General features: G+C 40.3%; 1 protein-coding gene across 6 annotated transcripts in view; it reads left to right on the forward strand.

The window, feature by feature from the left end:
- Positions 1 to 21,099, forward strand: part of mical2a (microtubule associated monooxygenase, calponin and LIM domain containing 2a) — a 34,627-nt gene that overhangs the window by 9,834 nt on the left and 3,694 nt on the right. For 5 of the 6 annotated variants that reach the window (XR_013767099.1, XM_079159946.1, XM_079159947.1 and 2 more), the window contains 20 exons: positions 3,605 to 3,812; positions 4,022 to 4,138; positions 5,253 to 5,354; positions 6,941 to 7,096; positions 7,249 to 7,349; positions 7,813 to 8,070; positions 8,615 to 8,730; positions 8,861 to 8,987; positions 9,115 to 9,205; positions 9,803 to 9,950; positions 11,468 to 11,667; positions 12,261 to 12,364; positions 12,593 to 12,664; positions 12,768 to 12,902; positions 13,297 to 13,401; positions 14,993 to 15,259; positions 16,912 to 17,019; positions 19,046 to 19,226; positions 19,320 to 19,396; positions 19,483 to 19,579. Coding sequence is in view for 5 of the 6 variants with exons in the window: in XM_079159946.1 (XP_079016072.1) it covers positions 3,605 to 3,812; positions 4,022 to 4,138; positions 5,253 to 5,354; positions 6,941 to 7,096; positions 7,249 to 7,349; positions 7,813 to 8,070; positions 8,615 to 8,730; positions 8,861 to 8,987; positions 9,115 to 9,205; positions 9,803 to 9,950; positions 11,468 to 11,667; positions 12,261 to 12,364; positions 12,593 to 12,664; positions 12,768 to 12,902; positions 13,297 to 13,401; positions 14,993 to 15,259; positions 16,912 to 17,019; positions 19,046 to 19,226; positions 19,320 to 19,396; positions 19,483 to 19,579 (2,770 nt within the window). In the remaining variant the exon portion in view is untranslated. The remainder of the gene's footprint in view (positions 1 to 3,604; positions 3,813 to 4,021; positions 4,139 to 5,252; positions 5,355 to 6,940; positions 7,097 to 7,248; positions 7,350 to 7,812; positions 8,071 to 8,614; positions 8,731 to 8,860; positions 8,988 to 9,114; positions 9,206 to 9,802; positions 9,951 to 11,467; positions 11,668 to 12,260; positions 12,365 to 12,592; positions 12,665 to 12,767; positions 12,903 to 13,296; positions 13,402 to 14,992; positions 15,260 to 16,911; positions 17,020 to 19,045; positions 19,227 to 19,319; positions 19,397 to 19,482; positions 19,580 to 21,099) is intronic. The other variant, XM_079159950.1, reaches the window with a different exon arrangement.

Here is a 21,099-nt window from a genome sequence, read left to right on the forward strand (position 1 = left end):
GCTAAAACGTGTATGGTCCTTTTTAAAGCCTGAAATCCTAAAGTCCCTCTCAGACAGATGCTCCATGACAAAGCTGCGCAGAATGAAATACAAACATTAAATTATATCATGAACAAATGCATCACTGAACCGTCAGTCTACCCACCATATGTATGCATTTAGCCATGCAAACAGTAAAATGATACACATCACAGCTAAGAAACATAGACACTGTACATCAAACACAACAAGCAACAGATGTTCACATAAATGAAACATAACAGAGAATTTTATAAAGAAGAAAAACACAGTGACAAAAGACAAATTCCTTAAGCACATGTAAGAATAGAGCTATTGAGGAGCTCTCCTTGACTTGAATTATGAAGAGATGGCTGCATTAGCATTTGGGACAAAGAAACCGTATCAGGGTGTAGTGGGTGTGTGTGTGTGTGTGTGTGTGTGTGTGGGGGGCACTTGGCAGTAAAGGTGATGAGGGAAAGTAGGAAAACCTGGAGGAGTGTGATTACCTTTCAGGCATCAGCTGCCTCCAGCTTGTTTTTACTGCACAGAGAAACAGACAGCATCACTCAGCAACTATGATTATTTGGCCCCGGTTGTTCTGAGGGTGTGCTCTGCTCTTTACAGGCTCTTCCTAAAACGTTGGAGAAAGGCCCAGATTGTTATTAAAGTGTGTTTTTAAAAGCTCCAGTGTGAGCTCAGTTTTACAAGTTCTTTAAGCCAACACCAAAATAGGAAGAAGAAGGTAAACGTTTGAAGAAAGTGTGACTTTCCCTAAACTTCTGAGCCAAAAGTTTTAGGTCAAATTTTGTAATTCTGACAGTTCACAGGGTTGTGTTATAAAATGAAAAGTGGTACTATACTACTGCTTTAGTGGCACCAAAGTAGTAAACCAGATGTACAAACTATTAAAACACTTACTTATTGTGAATTCATGAGATTGCCTTTTTTTTCTTTGCGTATTAATTTCCACACATATACAGCACAAGTGCAGTATGAAGCCCGTTTTAATCACTCTGTGGTGGAGCGACATTCTGCTTTTACTTGATAACTAATTTCTCCTCTCCCTGGGAGAATCACAAGGTGACGACTCATGGTTTTATGGCAACTCAACACTTTAACAGGGACAGATGTGATATCACTCGGCGCCTCGCCTTCATATATCCACCGTAGCAGCAATCTTTAAAGGATGTGATGTCATCCGTGTTTTATGGCGCGACACAGCTGGCTGCTGTGACACCGACTCATAACCACAGTGCAATTCTTCCTCATAAAGCTTCACTGTGCACAGATACATTGCAAATCAATCTTTTTTTATAATGTGATGTTGTGAATCACTCTCAGCAGACTCAATCAGAGCCCTGTGACACAATGCCCCTTTTAACCCTGAGACCGTAAAACATCTTGAGTCAACAAAAGAAGTGCATTCAAGATATCTAGTTTTATTTCAAATTTAATTTAAAGGGAAGACAACTTTCACCTCCATCGGATGCATGTTGAGCCCCGATTCAGTTTGCTGTACAGTGCACAGATATCAGATATTGTCACGCTTTGTCAGACAGTTTGACGCTTGTGTTGTAGGTTTGAGATGATATTGTTTGTGTGCCCTGTGGAGCAGAAATGATTAGTCAAGTTTGAAGACTCATTGAAAAATAATTTACAAAATATTTCATGCACAATGCTTCTTAAATGTGAATATTTGCAGATTTTCTTTGTTAAATATAACAGTAAACAAAACAATCATGGTATTGTGACTGTTGGTTGAACAAAAATATTGTTTAGTTGCAGCTCTAGTGTCCTAACATTTAAACGAAGATGCTGTGATAGTTAAAGAGCTCCTTGTATGAGCCGAACTGTCAGCTGAGATGAAAATGTAAACAGTGACACTCTGACTGACAGATAGGGTTCATTAATAAGGCGGGGGACAAATGTGAGCAGGGCGAGGTGGAGCTGGGATGAGAGCGAGGTCATAAGTGGGAAGTTGAAAGGAAGTTAGTGTGTCCTGACTCCACAGATATGGAGCAAGCTGTCAGGAAAAGCCTCATATCTGGAATAATATATCCGTGGAAACGGGCTTAAACAAACAGCCTGTTACTGCTAATGTCTGATAGACAGATGAATACAGTTTACATAAAAATGTGCACACTGTGAACGTACATCTGAATAAACTGAGTTAGTACTGTGCACGTAAATGATTTTGCAGCATCCTTCTATCTCTGTCTCTGGCTCACCTTTTTGTTGAGAAAAAAACAAAACGTAGCCAGCAGGAAGGCTTGTCCGGGCAGCGCTTCCACCACCTGTGTGTGTGTGTGTTTCACACTTAAAAATTACCTCATTCTGATAACCTCAGACAAAACATGATGACACCCTGTGTTCCTCATCACCCACATCCACTGTGAAGCCACCACAAGGTTTAACCACACACCCACAGAGGGAGAATATGTAGTGACTAAAGCACAAACATCTTGTTTTTGGTACAAGAGCAGAGAGCCATTTAGGGTATGATTTGGGATTTTGGTCAGCTTGCACTGGGTACTCTGTATCAGCCCCCAGTGTGATTGTCTCACAGAAAGGGTATGGGCGGGTGGCACCCTCGTCGCACTATGCTCACTGTGTGTTATCGTGTTGGTGGACACACAGGATTGCATGAAGTGAGTCCTCCTGCTCAAATATGCTGCAAACCCCTGTGTGCATGCTGGTGGGAATATTTAGAGGTCGGGCAGAGTGGTAGCTCTTTGTGCTGTTGGAGTCTTTCATAGAAAAGGTGAAAGAAAAGATACCTTCAGCACTAATTTGGTGAAGGCTATCCAGACAGGAGACTGTTCACCTTGTTTAGCACAGCAGGGGAAACCTTCAAAAGTGGTTTGGTTCTGGATTAAATGTCACAAGAATAAAGACACACAGACACACACATCTCCTCTCTCCACAATTCTCTATAATGCCTCTTGACATGTTTAGAAGGAAAGAAGATAGTTTGCCAGCACACATGCGTCACTCCTTTCATCTATCTCTCAAGAGGATGATGTCATGTTCGAGCCACACATTCTCAGACAGGCGCCAACCTCAACCAACTGATTTCACAACGAACCGAAGATATGTAAAGGTTGTAATAATGGAACCTTAGATATGTGAAGGTTGTAATAATGGAACCTTAGATATGTGAAGGTTGTAATAATGGTTTCGGTTGATGTTCCTCCTCTTGGCCGTGTCTGGATGAATGCACTGCTTCAGGGTTGTGTAAACTCTCTTTATGTTTTACTAACAATCCTTGCACACACATGAAGGTCTGGAGAAGTCATTTTAAGGCTGCAGTGATCCTCATTGTCTTTGTCATTGTCTATCCTGCTGAAGTGTCTTTGAGTGAGACACTTTGCCTCTAAATGCTCCAGAGGGGCAGTAAAGTGCTGCTTCCTGTGATGATCTATGTAGATGTTATAATGCTCCCTGGCATGTTAATAAACTAGTAAGCAGTAAACCATTTTTCATCTCAGCCTCTTCTGCAGGAAAAGTCCCAGCCGTCTGTGATTATAGACGTCTCCATGATGGAGCTCATTTCTCTGTGCCTTGTGTAAGTAATGAGGTCAATTTGTCATTCTCTTTTATTTAGTGCTTAATCATCGGAGGAGGCCCTTGTGGCCTGCGGACAGCCATCGAGCTCGCTTTGATGGGTGCCAAAGTGGTGGTGATTGAGAAGAGAGACTCCTTCTCCAGGAACAACGTGCTGCACCTTTGGCCCTACACCATTCATGACCTACGGGGCCTCGGGGCCAAAAAGTTCTATGGCAAATTCTGCGCAGGGGCCATAGACCACATCAGTGAGTATCTGACTTCACAGAAACAAAGCACGCTGCTGTTTTTTTTGCTTTTCATGGTTAAGTCCAGTGGACCATAAATGGAGCTGATTGATTGACTCTAAAACCACTTCTAAGAGAAGGAAATGGATGAAGAAAGAAAATTATTATATTATTAAATACAATTACTTTACTCTGTATGAAACACTGATGTGTGTGTCTGTGTCTAAAAGGCATTCAGAAGCTGCAGCTGGTCCTGCTGAAGGTCGCTCTGATTGTTGCAGTGGAGTTTCACATCAATGTGGAGTTTGTGAAGCTGTTGGAACCTCCAGAGGATCAGGAAAATGAAGGTATTCTTCCACACGTCCAAACAATAGATCCAACAGTGCTTTTATATTCACCTGCTGACCGATGTTTTATGATCTGCAAGTTTTGGGAGTATAAGGAGATTTGAGCAGCTGGATAAAGCGCGACCAGTTTGTCAGACAGATACTGTGTAGCTTACTGGAGGATCTGTATTTACTCTCCCACATTGTATTTTAGTGCTCTGCTCTGCGTGTGAGGCAGCAAGGGACTTCTCAACCTGCAGTATTTAATTTCCTTGACAGCCACTAATAAACAGGAGACAAACATTGGCACTGATCTAGTTTTTCATCATATTTAGATGAAGTTCGCAGAGGTCAAGTATATTGCCTTACTTTACTGTTCCAAATGCCTGCTGTATACAGCACCCACCTATCACATTAATACCAATAAATAAACATTGTTCCCTTTTTTTAAAACAAAATGTAGCAGTAATATCTTCAACTCTCATGTAATGATGTTTTTCTGACGTTCAGCTCTTCACATTGGCTTTAGACTCTCAGGACGAAAATAACTTTCATGCTGTTGTCAGGTGTTGTCTCCTCAGCTATAATAACTTTACACTGATAACAGCAAAAGCCTTGCCTACATTTAGACACAGACTTATCCCTTTTGTGCTGCTGTGACGAACTTAGCTGTGCCCTTGACATCATGGAATGCATTTTCCACATGGTGATATTACACAACAAACTGCCAAAGCGTTACTGTGCTGGTCTCACACACTCCTGTGCCACCCACACTGAACTACTTCAAACAACTAATATTAAATTTGAAACAATGTTTTGTTTGTTAGTCAAGGTGGCAGGCCGGATCCATTTGGCTTTCATTTAGCATTCCTTTGTAATACATCTCATGAAAAGCACAATCTTTCCTCATTTTACTGGCATCGTAGCAACAAAATGTCATCAGTGTTTAAGTGTGCTATTATATTTCTCTCTACTGACATCTGTCTTGACTGAGACACTGTCCTTAAGCAAAAGTACCAAGCTTTTATCAGTTGACATTCTACGTGCTGATTGTTGAACTACAACACAAAGGAAATAATCCTCGGATTTAAATTATGTGTCTTAGTCCTTCTCTGTCTTTGTCTCCATCTCTCAGGGCTTGGGTGGAGGGCTGCAATCCGACCTGCTGATCACCCCGTGGCTAGCTTTGAGTTTGATGTCGTGGTGGGGGCTGACGGACGCAGGAATACTCTGGAAGGTGAGAAGCATGCAAAAAAAAGGGGTGAACAGTAAAGATTCCTCAAAGATGTACTTTGCTTTGCTCACTTAGTACAATATAAAGTTACCTGTGTCTGGTCAAGGAAGTAAGAATCTCTGAGGCAAATGTATATTTTCACACCAAAAACATTCAAACTGGGTTGGAGTCTACTGTCACTCTCAAATTCACTGGTTTCGTTGAAACAAGGAGTTTATTTAATATGTTCTGGTGCTGTTAAATGTCACTTAAAATATATATAGTACATGTAACTTTATTTTATTGTGTTTGCATTATTGTGAAAATCTCTGAAGCATCACTTCGAGCACGAAAGCCTTTTTTAGAGTTAACTTGACTCTGATAAAACCCAGCATACCTTCTGTTGACTGAATAATGTTTCTGGACTCTCACTTTGAACAACTTGTGCTGCATATTTTCTGTTGTGAAGCTATAAATGATAATCACCTTTTTGTAAACTTATACTTGTTTGAAGCCATTTATCTCTCCTACTGGAAAAGGTTATTCATGAAACTCTGTACATAAATAGAGTGAAGTAGCTGATGCAATAACGCTGGACTCTCTTTGACTCTTTGTCCCTCTATTTCGGTCTCTCTCTCTAAAAATGCTGTCATCTAACAACCAATTCGCATCAGATGCTTATTCCTAAAAAGGGCATTTTTGGCCAGGACAAGCTGTTTAGCTCATTCTTCAATTATGATGAAGCCTGGGGGAAATGATTTTCCCCTGCAGTCAGCCTGCTTCTGAGCAGCCTTTGTGGCCTAGCTACGGTAACACAGAGTTAAATACAATCAGATCTGCACTGCAAAGAAGAGACGGAGAGGGGAAAAGCTCCCCCGAGATTTTAAACAGTGACATCATGTAGGAGTTGTGCCGTTTAACCTCTGCCCCAAATAAGTACTTTCACTGTCTCATACATCACTTTGTAGTAAGCAACCAATCCATTTCCCTTTCCTTACTGCACCTACAGCTTCAGATTAGTGACATTGTTGGTGAGTTCTTGCTGGTTTGAAAATGTCATTTTGATCTACCAGTGAATCGTTGAACCTGGGTGTTACTCTGTTTTGATTTGATTGAAAGAACCTTTACATTTTGCTCCTGTGTCCCTGTATTGTCTTTCACATTATTTAAAATAGACTGTTGTCAAAAAAGCTATTTACCTGGTTCAGTATTGCGTAGCATCGATTGTATCCTATTTTGTGAAGATATGAATAAAATGAAATTTCTTTCTAAAAACTCTTAACAAAATGAAAGACTGTTTTCTTATGTTATACAACCTTTACTACACTTGCAGTTCTGAAGGTTAATTGAGCAAAAGCCTTTTAACTTTGATAATAGGATTTAATTCCTGGTGCTTCTTACAATCCATGGCTTTTGTTCCCTCGGCTATATAAAGGCTTACCTTCAGCTGCCTCTTATCCAGAAATAACTGCCTTGTAATTATGGTTTAAGGGCAGATTTCTTTTGGTTTTGACAGACAAGCAGATTGGACTGATTTGCTTGGCCCCTTCTTTTTTTTCTCCTGTTTCTCTGTTTCATTCTTTATCTGACTTTGTCTTTTTCTCTCTCAGGTTTCAAAAGGAAGGAGTTCAGGGGGAAACTGGCAATAGCCATCACAGCCAACTTCATCAACAGGAACACCACTGCTGAAGCCAAAGTAGAAGAGATCAGCGGCGTGGCCTTCATCTTCAACCAGAAGTTCTTTCTCGACCTTAAAGAGGAGACAGGTGGGAGAGGAGCTCAGTCAAACTGCCTCACTGTGGTGTTAGCTGCCATGAATATGAATTAGATTATGATAGGTTTCCTTTATAACAATTTAATCCCCCTTTTGTGCTTTTAAAGTTTTTCGGTCATTCTCAAACCATGTCATTTGTTGCAGGTATCGATCTGGAGAACATTGTGTACTACAGGGACAACACGCATTACTTTGTCATGACTGCCAAGAAACAGAGCCTGCTGGACAAGGGAGTCGTCATTAATGTAAGCAGAACATATGTTCAGGGTTCCGTAGTGTCTTTTTTCACAGTTGTATATCTTTAACTGTAGTTTTGTTAATTTTATCACAATAACAACGAATCAATAATGCAATCAAATGCAACAGCCCTTCAGCTCTTTAGGTTGGGAGATAAATAGCATGGCAGCCAATGATTGCATTAGTTTTGATTGGATACAACCTGATAATCAGACTTATTCTCTTTGAATCTTCAAAATTGTTGATGTGGGTTAACACTTCAGTGGTCTACAACCAGGCTAGTTGTATTCATTTCAGTGTATTGTGTCCACAATCTGTACTCATAAAAGCCTTTTAGTATATCTAAATGTGTAAGATAATAAAAATCATTTAACTTTAGCATTACTAAAAAACTCTCAAAGGGAACAGATCATAAAGAAAATAATCTTGGTAAGCTCAGACTCTCCTGACAGTCATGCTTCTGTTCAACAGGATTACATAGACACCCAGATGCTGCTGTGCAGTGAAAATGTCAACCAGGAAGCTCTTCTTTGCTACGCCCGAGAGGCTGCTGACTTTGGCACCAACTACCAACTTCCCACGCTGGATTTTGCCGTTAACCACTGCGGGCAGCCAGATGTAGCAATGTTTGACTTCACAAACATGTACGCCTCTGAGAACGCTGCTCTGGTCAGGGAGAGATCTGGACACCAGCTGCTGGTAGCACTGGTTGGCGACAGTCTGCTAGAGGTAAAGAAGGGCAAGAGCTATTAAGTCAATAGCACTGTAAAAACTCAAAATCCCACGAAGTATATTTGTCTAATTACTAGTCAAAATATCTGATAACACACACTTAATATAAGACACGATTAACTAACAAGTAACATTTCAGTGAGATGTAGGAACATATTTTAAAAAATACTACTTTTGGTCATTACAGGTTTATTATGACACAAAACACTTCTTAATACTCATGAAATATAGCTCAAAGTTAGTTTCCCCAGCTTATTTAAAGATCTCTTTTTTATCTTGAAAGGCCTAAATATACCTCTCTGTTAGATCACCTGTAAAGTGTTGTTTTGCCTGACAAATTAAAAAACAAAGAATGTCAACAGTCTCAAAATCATATTAGCATAATGCCTAACAATATTTAGTGCTGCTAATTGATTTACAGTCTAATCACAATATTTGCAATAATGATTTCATTGCTTTAAAGTATGTTGATGTTGTTTTGTCTCCTCTCGTACGCTGACACACAATTATAATCATATACATATTATGTGTTCCTGTGCAGCCCTTCTGGCCCATGGGCACGGGTTGCGCCAGAGGCTTCCTGGCTGCCTTTGACACAGCCTGGATGGTAAACAGCTGGGCTCAGGGTCGGACAGCTCTGGAAGTGCTGGCAGAGAGGTACAGACACACACACACACACATTTTATATCTTAGAAATATAAAAGTGTGTGTTTGCATATTTACGTCATCCGATACCGTTGGAAATAACACCATGTATCTTGCACTATGTTTCTTTGTGTTTCTATAGGGAGAGTATTTACAGGCTACTTCCACAGACAACAACTGAAAACATTGCCAAAAACTTTGATCAGTACACCATAGACCCTGGGACTCGATACCCCAACCTCAACTCCTCTTGTGTCAGGCCACACCAGGTGAGAGGGAGTACTCACTGTGGCAATATAACACTCTTCCTAACATCTATCCATCCGTTTTTATCACATATACACAACATCTTGTATTTCTTGTTTGTAATCGTTTTCCCTTCCCTTCCTGTTTCAGGTGCGTCACTTGTTCATCAGCAAAGAGCTGAATTCCTGCTCTCTGGAGCGTGCTGCTACCATACGTCGGCCTGTCAATCTCTGCAGACGAGGTAAATCTAGCTAGACAGGATCTGTAGTTCAAAGCACAGATTTGCTGACCCTTCTTTATATTATTATGTAGAATCTGACTGATTGATTAGGGTTTCCACTCTTCTGTTACTTTGAAAGGATCCTCATGTGATCAACAGAGAAAGCTTTTAAAGAAGAGCCGCCGGGTGTCCAACACAGTTATCTTGCTCTTCAATTTTTGAAGAGCAAGGGTCAAACACAAGGTCCTTTTTAAAGAGGGACGTTTAAAAGGACCCTGTGTTTGTATTTAAAAAAAATATACTTACTAACAGTAACACAGAAGCTCTATTTGCTGAACTAAGCTGTTCAACTGAAGTAACTCTTGAGTCATCAAAGGCTGCGAGGAAGTACATGTCCAGACAGAAAGGACAAAGATGTGTACATACCTCAGCACCACATCTGTCATGACCTTATTTACTGGCACGCCATGTGTTGGTCCACGCCTGTGACATCATATCCTCTTCAGCCTCTCTGAGGGTCTAGATTTTCTAACACAGCATGCATTAATGTCAGAAGTTATTTGAGAAAGAACTGCAGTATTTTTTGGAAAAGTCTAACTAGCCATGTTTCTGTTGTAGAGTCAGAGATCAGACCGGCGAGGCTGCTTACCTGGTGCCAGAAACAGACCGAGGGCTACAGGAATGTGATGATAACAGACTTGACGTCTTCTTGGAAAAGCGGTATCGCTCTCTGCGCCCTCATCCACAGGTTCAAACCCCAGCTGATGTACGTAACACACATCAAATTAAATCACTAGCAGCCTGCAGCGCTGCATCTTTCCATCTAAAACCAGTTAGCATCATCTTATCTCTTTACAGTATTACATTCAGACATGCATTCACATTGACAAATGTGTTGTTGTTTTTTAAATGAACTCTGCCCCAATTTTTACATAACATCTAGTTGTGAGGAATTTATTTCTTATGGGTGTGGTAACTATATGCTCGGCATGAGAGCAACTCTTTTATCAATGTGTGTTCTCTACCTCCTCATAACTAAAACACTCAACCCTTTTTAGATGGTGATAGATGTGAAGAGGACTTCATACATAGCTGTCTTTTACGTAAACCTAGCTGGTAGTACAGAGTGCAAACAGAGGAGTTTTTAGAGGGCAGGTGTGTACATTTCACACGTTTTTACCAATGCCATTTTGTAAGTGAGATTACCAACTCAACTGAAATTAATACTGGTTATTTCGGTACCTTTTATTAATGTGGATCCTCCAACAAGAAAAACAACTCATCTGGGACTTGGTGTACTTTAGCACCAACTTTTGGGACAAAATCTTCCCAAAATAACAGAAACCGTGCATTAGTTTCCACTTTTTAGAGTTAGACTGCCTTGCACGGCATGGAATTAGCCAATGCAATGGTAGATTAGTACATTTACAGATCTAATTATATCCTCTCACTCTTTAATTATTGCCTTCATACCTCGCCACATGCCACTACAATTTCATGTGGTCCTGTGAGTTTCCAGGAACTACTGGCATTTTTCCCCTTCCCTCCTCCATATGCATGCCTGTCAGCAGAGCAGGCTGCAGAGAGTTGAGCAGGTTCGTAGAAAAGAAAGAAAGGAAGAAAGAGCAAGCCTCTGTACTTACAGAATAACCCCAACGTCTGTGTGTGCTGCTGCTAGGTTACTGCCCCCCTCTTTACAATATTTCTGATGGTGTCTGCACACCGTCGGTGTAGGTAAAGACGTCAGAGCTGTTTTTTTCTCCTGCAATATGAGAAACAAGTTCTTCTGCAGGGCTTAAAATAGTTTGAGTAAGTTAAGTTTCAGTATACAGTCATTCCATTGTGCTTACCTCAACTGTTTTCATATCAGTGTGCATATTATCTTACACTCTGCCCAACATCAGTCACCTGACGCCTACATGAAATGGAAGTCAAGAAATAATCCTTTAAGGAATCTCAGCCCTTCAAACCTCACTGTTACATTCCTGCCTCATTATTCAGGGAAATTCTGCTGGTCATGATACTGGAAAGTCTGCATTTTAGAAAGAATAAGAAGTGAACAAATGTTAAATGAAAATCTAATTAAAGAAATATCATTATGTATGCATGGCAGAATGATCAGTGGAAATGCAAACCAGGAATAGACAGAGGTAAATGGTTTCACAATAACAATGTAAACCCTACTATGGCTGAAACAGTAACTATGACATACAGCATGTACTCAGAGTCTGTTTTTATTACCTTCCTCTTACTCAAGCCACCATTACTGTCTTTTTCCATCAGAGATTTTGACTCATTAAACGAGGAAGACCACTCTGCAAACCTCCAGCTGGCTTTTGACATCAGTGAGCGTGAACTTGGGATCAGCTCCTTCACATCTGTGAAGGAGCTGAGTCCTGATCAGGAGCTGGATAAGACCAAGATGATCACCTACCTGTCCAAGTTCTACGAGCTGTTGCGTGGCACACCCCTACCTGCCTTAGGTAGTCTGCTCTACTGTACTCTACTGTATTGTAATCAACTCTGTAGTTGTCTTCTCTGTTTCTGGTCTTCATCTTCTTCAATGTATTCTATCATTAAAATGTTTAGAAAACCAAAATTCCAGTGAGAGAGAATGTATCAAATTCCATTTGGTTTCTTCTAAAAATGTGTGTGTTGTGTAGTCCTATTAGTCAAGTACGGTGGCATGAGAGGAATGTATGTCTGTACCAGAGCTGTGGACTTCTGTAGTCTGGGAGTCTTGACGACATTAAAACATCTGCCTGTCTCTACTGAAAGGATATTTAAGGCTTACCTACAGTATACTTATGTTGTTTTATTTAACGTCGGCCAGCCATTCACCTTTCTCTGACATGCAGCTGAGTGATTCAATAAGCTTTGAAGTGGCCGCGCCTGTAGCGACGCGTCTCTGTGTGATCGGGGCCTACGTTTACGTGCAGTAACTCTCTTTTTTTCCAGACCATTTATATGACTTTCCTAATCTACATGGTCATTGTTCATTGATATTATCTGACATTTATGGCTGTAACCTGTGGAAAGTATGAAAACTCTAATGCAGCCACGTGTTTTACTGCAGGTTCCAGAGGAGTGGATGAAAACAATGAAGATTATCCATCTAAGGAAGTCAGAAGTAATAATAATGTGCTCAACCTGGCTCTGCCCAGGAAACGGGTACCAAAGGTAACTCCACACTGAAATGTTTCGATCTGATGTACTAAATACAAAAAGTTGATTCTCTCTGACTCCCAATATTTTTATTTCCAGTTCATATGGGACTCTTTCTATATACATACAGCATGTCATTGTTAGATGCGTTTTAAAGGACAATGTATTTTTCCCAGTCGTTTTTGGCTTGAAGCTCCCCTTCCTTTGACCGTTGGATATTCAGTCTTTCCTTGTGCTTTACAGGATGAAAAGAAGTCGGACGGTACAGATCCCATTTACAAAAGGAGGCGGAAATTCTGCAGTTATCTGGAGGAGGTTTGTTGTTCAACTTCCTACTTGTAATTTCAAACTTAACATGTAGAAGAAAATTCTGTTGATCTTGATGTAGGATCTTGTCTGTTGTCCCGACTCTCGTCAGGCCACCAATCTGTCGAGTAATGGCTCTGCAGTGCAAGAGGACCGAGAGCCCAAGGAAAACAAAGTGCGCTCAATGGCTACTCAGTTGCTGGCCAAGTTTGAAAGCACACAAAGCCACACCGTCCGGAGAAAACAGGTATAAGCCCCATTGATTAAAAAATATATTTATTTACTGTACTATAGTTATGGTTTTCATTGTTTTATTGTAATTAAGTTCATATGTGTGAATATACTGTGTATGTTTTTATTCATTTATTTATCGACAGACAAATACTTTGTACATCTTTTCTTCATAAATATAGTTAAAAAGGGCCATTTGCCTTCTTTTTCATGGATCATGAATATGTTTTAAACTTGTTGTGAGCTGGAGCTCTGACAGCAGTCTGCGGTTTTAATCTGACAAAACTTTCCTTTTGCTAATTCTACAAAGTCTATTCTTGTCTGTTTTTTCCAGCATTCATTCTTTTCAGCCTTTTCTATTTCTGTGCCTTTTTAATAACGGTCTTCCTAACCTTTCTGCAAAATCTCAGTCAGACTGTGAGGAGTCCTCCCCGCTTCAAACTCTTGACCTGGCTGAGGGTCTGCACATTAAACTCAGGCCTCCGATCCCACCTAAACCGCCTCCTGAGATGCAGGTAGTCTGGAGCTGCTAGACGGCAGTTTAGACACACAAACTGTACAAGCAGTAATCAAAGGCATCAGGACAGTCTTTACAACTAGTGACAGTCTGTAAAGCTTCATGTAAATGACAAAAGTCAATCAAACATACACACAAATGCATGCATGCGCACACACACGCACGCACGCACGCACGCGCGCATACATACATGTATGCCATGTTTATGTACACATAAACAACCCATGTTTTGCTGAAATGATATAATTTACCTAAAATAGGAGTTTCCGTCTTTCCTGGATATTTAAAAAACCTTACTGGTAGTTTTACATTCTGTAGTCTTGACTGACTTGGACCCTCATTTCACACCAGAAACTAAATAAGAATGTAAACTCAAATAAATACACAGTTATATATGTACTTAATCCAGTAAACAATACAAACCACATCTTTTGGAAATAAAGTTAGGGCTAATATTTGGACAGCAGTACAAAGTTACTTTTTTAAAACTCAAAAGAATTCACATTCAATTTTGACAAAGCTGACATGAAAGGAAATTGGCTTTATTGATGCTCGCTTATTCACACAATGGTGATGATTCATTTTTTAATTAAAATTGGTAAAGAAAAATAAGCACTTGTCAATGCAATGTGACTGACCGTAACTCCAATTTAAACATTTTTTTAATCAATTTGTGTGTTTTGACTTTTGCTTAATTACCAGGTTCACATCCATTACATTTTTTGTAAATATTTTTTGTAACTATGTTTTGTGATCAGAAACTAATACAGTATATGCTGATATATCTGCCCATTTATCCAAACAAACCAGACAAAAATTATTATTCCTCATAAGAGCCTTGCAGTTGCTGAAGCAACACGTTCTCATCCCAACTCGTCACATACTGACGGTTTGTCGCTTGGCTCCCCTCCCACACTCCCAGAGCATTTTCTCTTTCACTCTATTAATGATGCAGATGTGTTTACATGGTAGATACTTAAAAACCAGATGCATCTCAGATGTTAAAGCATGCCTTGTGCATCTGTATATTAGAAATCAAAGGGAGCGTCAAAGCGCCAGTATTTGACGCCCTGAGAATGAGAATGAGCTGGCTAAAGTTAAAACATTTGAGCTAAAAAATAAGAAATCATACCCAACAAGATAAACAAAAGCAAACATAATTGTAAAAAAGCATAGTGTGAATTTAACAGTTTCTCTGAGTTACATGTAGCTATTGGTTGTAGACTCGAAGGTCTCAGATGTCAGACTGCCCCTTCAGTTCTTGACTTCCCTTAAAAGAAAGTTTTAAAAACAACCTGCTTGATTACCATTTGATGATTCATAACTCTGGCAAAACATGAAGCAGACAGAATAAAGTTTTAATGCTGTGCTGGCACGACTAACACCTAAAAAAAAATTGCAAAAAAAATAGCTTTGAAAATATTTGGCAGCATTGTAAAGCACTTTGATGATTTGTAGTTAATGGTCTAAAACAAAACCACCTGTGTGGATCTACAGCCTTTAAGTGAATTCATTTTTCACAGTTTGGTTGCTTGATGAGGAGCTAAACCACAGCTCACATGTGCACTACTGTATATTATCCCTTTCAGTTTGAGGTCAGTATCAGAGAAGCAGCAGAACACTTAGTGCGCCTGCCTCCAAAGACTCTGCCCAAACCTCAGCTCCAGCCTGAGTCCCTGCACCCATTTTCAGTAGTGAAGCTCAGACATGTTGATCGGACGCACGCTGAGACGAAGCCCCAGCCTCAGCCGGAGAGTGCAGACCCCCCTGCTTCTTCTCCCTCCTGCCTCTCAGCAATCCATTTCATGTCAAGAGTGCTGCAGCGCCTCAGGGAGGTGGACGAACACGTCTCTGAGGTGATCACTATCTGTCTAGCAACTATCTCCTCCTTCATATATTTAACTTCTTCTCTGTTGTCTTTTCAAACCTTTGTGATTGTTGCATGACCTGATCCCCAAAAATGCCCCTGAGTGAATGTTGATTATATATCATACCCTGATTATACATTTAGGCTTGTGTAATGTGTAGGCAGAGGGTGAAGGCAGCCCCTTAATTATCCAGCCCTGACGAAAATGGCAAGAGCAGGCCTACAGACCTGGCCACGAGCTGAGACAGGCACGTAGGCGGATTGCTGGCCAGTCAGAGTCTGTGTGGAACCGGTCGGCCAGGACCGGGCTGCAGGCATTGGCTTACGTCTGCAAATAAGCTATATTGATTATTCAGATTTGCCAAAAAGCTGCCTGTCTTGGCTTAGATCTGCAAAATAGTTTTCCTGATCAAATCAATTAGTGAGTTTTTTTTGTTGAGAACAGTGGTGATGTGTGAAATATTGAAGCATCACATCCAGTTTCACCTGGATTTTCTTAAAATAATGAAAACAATCAAAAGAAATTTCTACTAATTCACTATTGGAAAAACCTGCCATAAAAATGGGTTATTTTTGTGACCACTGCTCCTCTTTGTCATTGCAGCTTGTCTGTGTTTTTACATGGTCACTTATGGGACTTCTTTGTATTCTTACATATTGAAACATTTTCAGTTTTTTTTGACAGATGCACCTGCAATTTCCACACGAATCATCTGTCTTTGCTCTGTGTGCATGACAACATGTTTCGCGTTTCTTTCATGTGCAGGTTGTTATGCTTCTTTTATAGCTGACAAAAAGCTGCTAACCGGCATATACTGTATGTAGGCTAACAGTGTTTGTAATTATAATTAAAGGAATAGTTTGGCATTTTTGGGAAATTTGCTTATACACTTTCTTGCCGAGAGTTAGATGATAAGACACTGCTGTCTGTGTGTTAAGTACAGAGCAGGAGCCAGGAGGTGATTAGCTCGTCTGTGTAGTCAGTGTTAAGCTAGTCTAATCGCTCTCTGGCTCTGGCTCGATACTCTACGTGCTGACATGAGAGTATTGAACCTTTAACTCCAACAAAGTGAAAAATATTCCTATAAGTTGGTGTTTTCATTATTTTGTCCACCCCTGTTTTATCAGTGTATAGATAATCCAACTTTGTTCATAATGCTTTTCAAATTATCTTACATTTTATGATTATCCTTTTAATTGATATACTTTGTATTTTGGCCTTGATGACTCCATACTTCACTATGGGATTTATTAATGTCTATGTTTTTTTGGCTGAACCGACATACTTCTGTGCCAGGTCTTTGTGGCTGTCTCGGTTTTCTGCTCCAGTACAGTATGAGTAACCACATCAAGTAGGGTGTGAGATTAACGTAATAAGGCAGCTTTCTTTCCACACACCGACGTTATTGTTCTCGTCCCAACAATAGTCTACACACTTAGCTGTCAAATCCTGCTTCTTATTGGGAAAGCAGAACAGAAAGGTCTTTCATCGTTTAACCGTGCACTGCTTATCAAATGGTTATTAGTCTGCCTAATTATGTCTACTCACAGAAAGCTCCATTTGTTAGTGGGAGAATGTGTCTCACTGTCCTGAGGAGGCCAGACTCATGGCTTTTCTTTTTATCCTGTGTCATCCTGCAGAAAAAAGCTCAGACACAACAGGCTAGAGAGTTTCACTCAAAGAGTATAAAGGAAAAAGCTGTTCACCTTAGTGGGTTGTTCTCATCAGACAGCTCTGCTGAACTCAAGGTGACTATCTCAAGCTTGGTGTGTGACGCCATCCTGGCCTTGTCTTTTGCACTACCTGCCCTTCACAGTGTGTGTGTGTGTGTGTGTGTGTTTATTTATTTGCATGTGGAAACATGTTATGTTTGGCATCACCAGTGATACATGCAGATCATTTTCTCCCTCGTCCTTTATTTTGTACATGTATTTTTTGGACACTTTCATATCTCTCGATGCAGGAAATTCTGTCATAATGACTTTTTTTCATCACGGTGACACTTAAAGTGACTATATTATATTTTATAATAACAATGTATCAAATGACAACATTAAAACAATGTGATAGAGGTCAAAGGGGCTCATATTGTTGAACCTACAGAGAATGAATTCCTGAATCTGCAGCTCTTCTCCCCTTTACGGGGAAAATCCACTGTTCACTACCTGATGATCACCAAACAGCAGATAGACACAGGTGGCAATTAGCTGATGAACATAGAGGAGTTACTGGAGACCAAAAACCGAGCTAAAAGAAAGGGGATATTTGACTAACGTTCATCAGGTGACCACAAACATGACTCAAAGTGAATGGTGATGGTTTTCTGTCACTACTAGACGTGTAAATAAGCAACTGTGTGCGAACAAGTTTGCTATGTACATGTCGTTCTGAAATGTTCCCATAAAGTTGAAAGACCAGCTCTCTAAAACGCTGCAACAAACGTTGAACACTTAACAACTTGATGAAGTTAAATCTGTTGTAGTATTAGACTAGCTTAGTTGTATCTAGATGTACCTAATAATCTGGCAAAAAGAGCTCATGTGTATGATGTAATATTTGTTTCAGCTGTGAAGGCTCAACATATCTTGGTCATCCTAAAGGCAGCACGCAGAGGGCGCGTTCTAAAACAGCTTAAAAAACAAGCATCAAAGCCCAAGATTTACATTGTAGCCATGTACTTTCTTAATTATAATGGACATATTGATGCGTTAGGACTGCTGCTTTGCATGAGAGATTTGCTTTTAACTGCTGTTTCTGCCCCGTGTGCTTTTAATTACCAGCAGTCCTCACAGAAGAGAAGCGTGCGTTCTTGTGGTGGCATTTTGTTTGTTCCTCGGCTCCACCCAACCTCAAACACCCTGCTCCAACTCAACAGCCAGATGTCACAGTTTAATATAAAAGAACAACTCCTGGTACCCAGTGTTAGGATACAATTTGATTGCTGAAAAGCAATTGAGAAACAATTTAGACATGACAAACTTTCTCATTTTGATTATCTCCTTTAATAATTATCTTACTTGCTTCCCTTAATAATGTTTTCCTCTCGGCTAAAATATTAGTGAGCAGTTGCAAATGAGTCTGAGGCTGTAGACTTTAAGGGGAAGACAACAGTCCCCCTCCCTGAAAATGACCCCAGACACAGAGTCTCATGAACCTCGCCATCACCTCTACTGTCACTCAGAATATCCCCAAGATGATATTAATACAAGGAGGTGACACTGACAAGAAAAGCATTCTGTGTGTTCCCGATCTTCTCACATTCTCACTCTTCCTGCATGTAATACCACCTGAGTTTCTACACATGCCAACACCTCCAAGTGTAACTAAAGCAACACAGAGTTTCTGGCAAAAGCTATGTGACCTGTAAAATATATTCAACATGAACGTTTAATCTTGAACTTGGAAAAAGAAACTCAAAGTCTACTTGCTAGCAAAACAAACAGGTATGTAGACTCCAGGTTAAGACCGAGTTAAAAGTGCAGAAATAAAACTAAATTAAACATTTTCAATATTTACAAAGGCTTTCTGAGGAAGGAATGTTTGGAGGAATTTCTTTTTGTGACACAAATTGTAAAGAGAGTTTTAATATTCCATCTTCATGAATGTGCTGTTTCGGTTGATAGGTGTTCTTGTGTTTATGATCTAAGTATTTAATTACCTGGGTTTAAGTAGTGGTAAATGCTATCTGAAGGATTAAGGTCAGTGTTTAAGCTTGAGTCATAATGACGTTTTTTACATTAGTGCTCATCACTCTGCCTGTACTCTGTTTCCCAGGGCGGCTCAGTACGAAGGGCGTTCCCCCCGTCGGGTGACAAGTGTCACTCATGCGAGAGGCGTGTTTATATGGTGGAGAGGGTCTGTGCCGAGGGGCTCTACTTCCACAGGGAATGTTTCCGCTGTTCCACCTGCAGCTCTACCCTGCGACAGGGAGCACATGCCTTCGACTCTGAACAGGGTATGTGTCATCCGATATCATCTCTCTGAATCTGAATCCAGACTTTATTAATACATCTATACTTTGTACTGACACTTTGCTGTAATCTTACAGGAAAATTGTACTGCAAACTTCATTTTGATCAACGCAACAATGGGACAAGCCTACAGAGGACTTTTTCTCTGCGCTCAGTGAGTACTTTGCATTTCTAAAAGTATCCATCTTATTCTAGCAATATTCACTGTGAGATATTGAACTCCTCTGTCGTCTGTCTTAGGATCTTTCTGGAGCTGGAGCTCAGGAGCTATGTGTTGATGGTGGACAGAGCTTGGAGTCCAGCAGCACAGAAGACCTGGAGAGTCGATCCTCAGCAGGTATCTTCAGCTCGTTCATGAGGAAACACCTGAGCCGGCCCCTGAGTGTGATTCGTGCTGTGTGTAACGCCCCCGGGTATCTGTCCCATCGTGTGCGTAGTACAGCACAGGCCCTCGCCGGCCACCTGAGGGACAATGCCCAAGACTATGCGCTCCTGTACGAGCTACTGAGTATGAGCTTGCCCCTGCTGCTTGTTCTACAAGAGCTACTGCTGCAGATGTACTCAGAGGCTGTGCCTGATGGGCCCAGCTCTCTACAGGCTCTACTGCTGTGGCTGCAGGAGTATATAGGGCACAGGCTCATCTAGACACTCAGCAGACTCCAGCTGTTAATATTTGACTGCAAATGCCAATAAATATGTAGCTGGGGTGCACATTAGCAGGAGAGTTCTTGTCATAATACCATTTGTAGCCGTGCACAAGCACCTTTTGTATTGTTTTGCTTTCCTTTTGTTTTGATGATACTGCTCTGTGTCTTGGATGTACTCAAACATCAGTCAAAGAAGAGACACTGTACGTTGCTCATGCAACTTTTTTGCAAATTACCACAGGGTTAATGAAAGCTGCACCAAATATTTTTGCAGTGGGTTTGATGTGGAAACTGTACATAATTTGCACACTTAGAATAAGGTAAACAAATAGATTTAAGGTAGTTAGAATGAAAATAAAACGGGCCAAAGTCAGTGCACTTGATACTGTTGAGATCATCTTTTGCTGTAGAACTTTTTACAAACTGTCTTGGAAAATTGACCCTGCAGTTAAAATTGCTTAACTCAGGTTATGACTGACTAACTTGATGCACTTTATCTTTGGGATCTGCCTCGTTGGCGCAGCAGTAAACTGTCGCATTAAAAAGCCAGCTCTCATGTTAACGCTGACCACCAGACAGGTTTTCTTTTGACTATGCATATGTGCTCTTGACATATCTTTTTTTTCTTTAATGTGTCAACAATTTGCTCATTATTTGTTTAAACTCTTACCATTCGGTTTACTTTCATGAGCAGTTTTTATTTATTCTTGAATGGATAACACCAAAGAATCTGTCTGGTGAGTTTCTCTCTCAGTATTTTACTTTGCTGCCATCTACTGTTGACTTTCAGAAAAACTATGAAAACAAAATGATAAACCCCACCCCTTCATTTTTTTTACAACCTCTCTCTGTATAACAATACAGACAATTACATTTTAAAGGATTGATTTAAGAATAACTTTTCTGATTTACTGTAGACAATAGAAGCTGGTGAGCATGTTGTGATGTGTTTCAATGTGCTTGCCACTCTTGCCTTAATTGTAAAGCATGTTGTTGCCTCTTTGACTGGAAGCTACACAGTTGCTTCCTATTCAGATACACTAATCTAACGATGCTTATGAAGCACTTCATGGTCAAGATTTGAAGTTGGATATGAAGTTTATGGTTTATTGTCAGCTACATAATGTTTCATGTTGATTTACTTAATCTGCTGCATGTACTATGAGCTGGTTGACAGTGTTATAAGATACCAAAGAACTGTTCTCACACA

This window comes from Pholis gunnellus (genome assembly GCF_910591455.1).
Source record: "Pholis gunnellus genome assembly, chromosome: 1".
Taxonomy (NCBI): domain Eukaryota; kingdom Metazoa; phylum Chordata; class Actinopteri; order Perciformes; family Pholidae; genus Pholis; species Pholis gunnellus.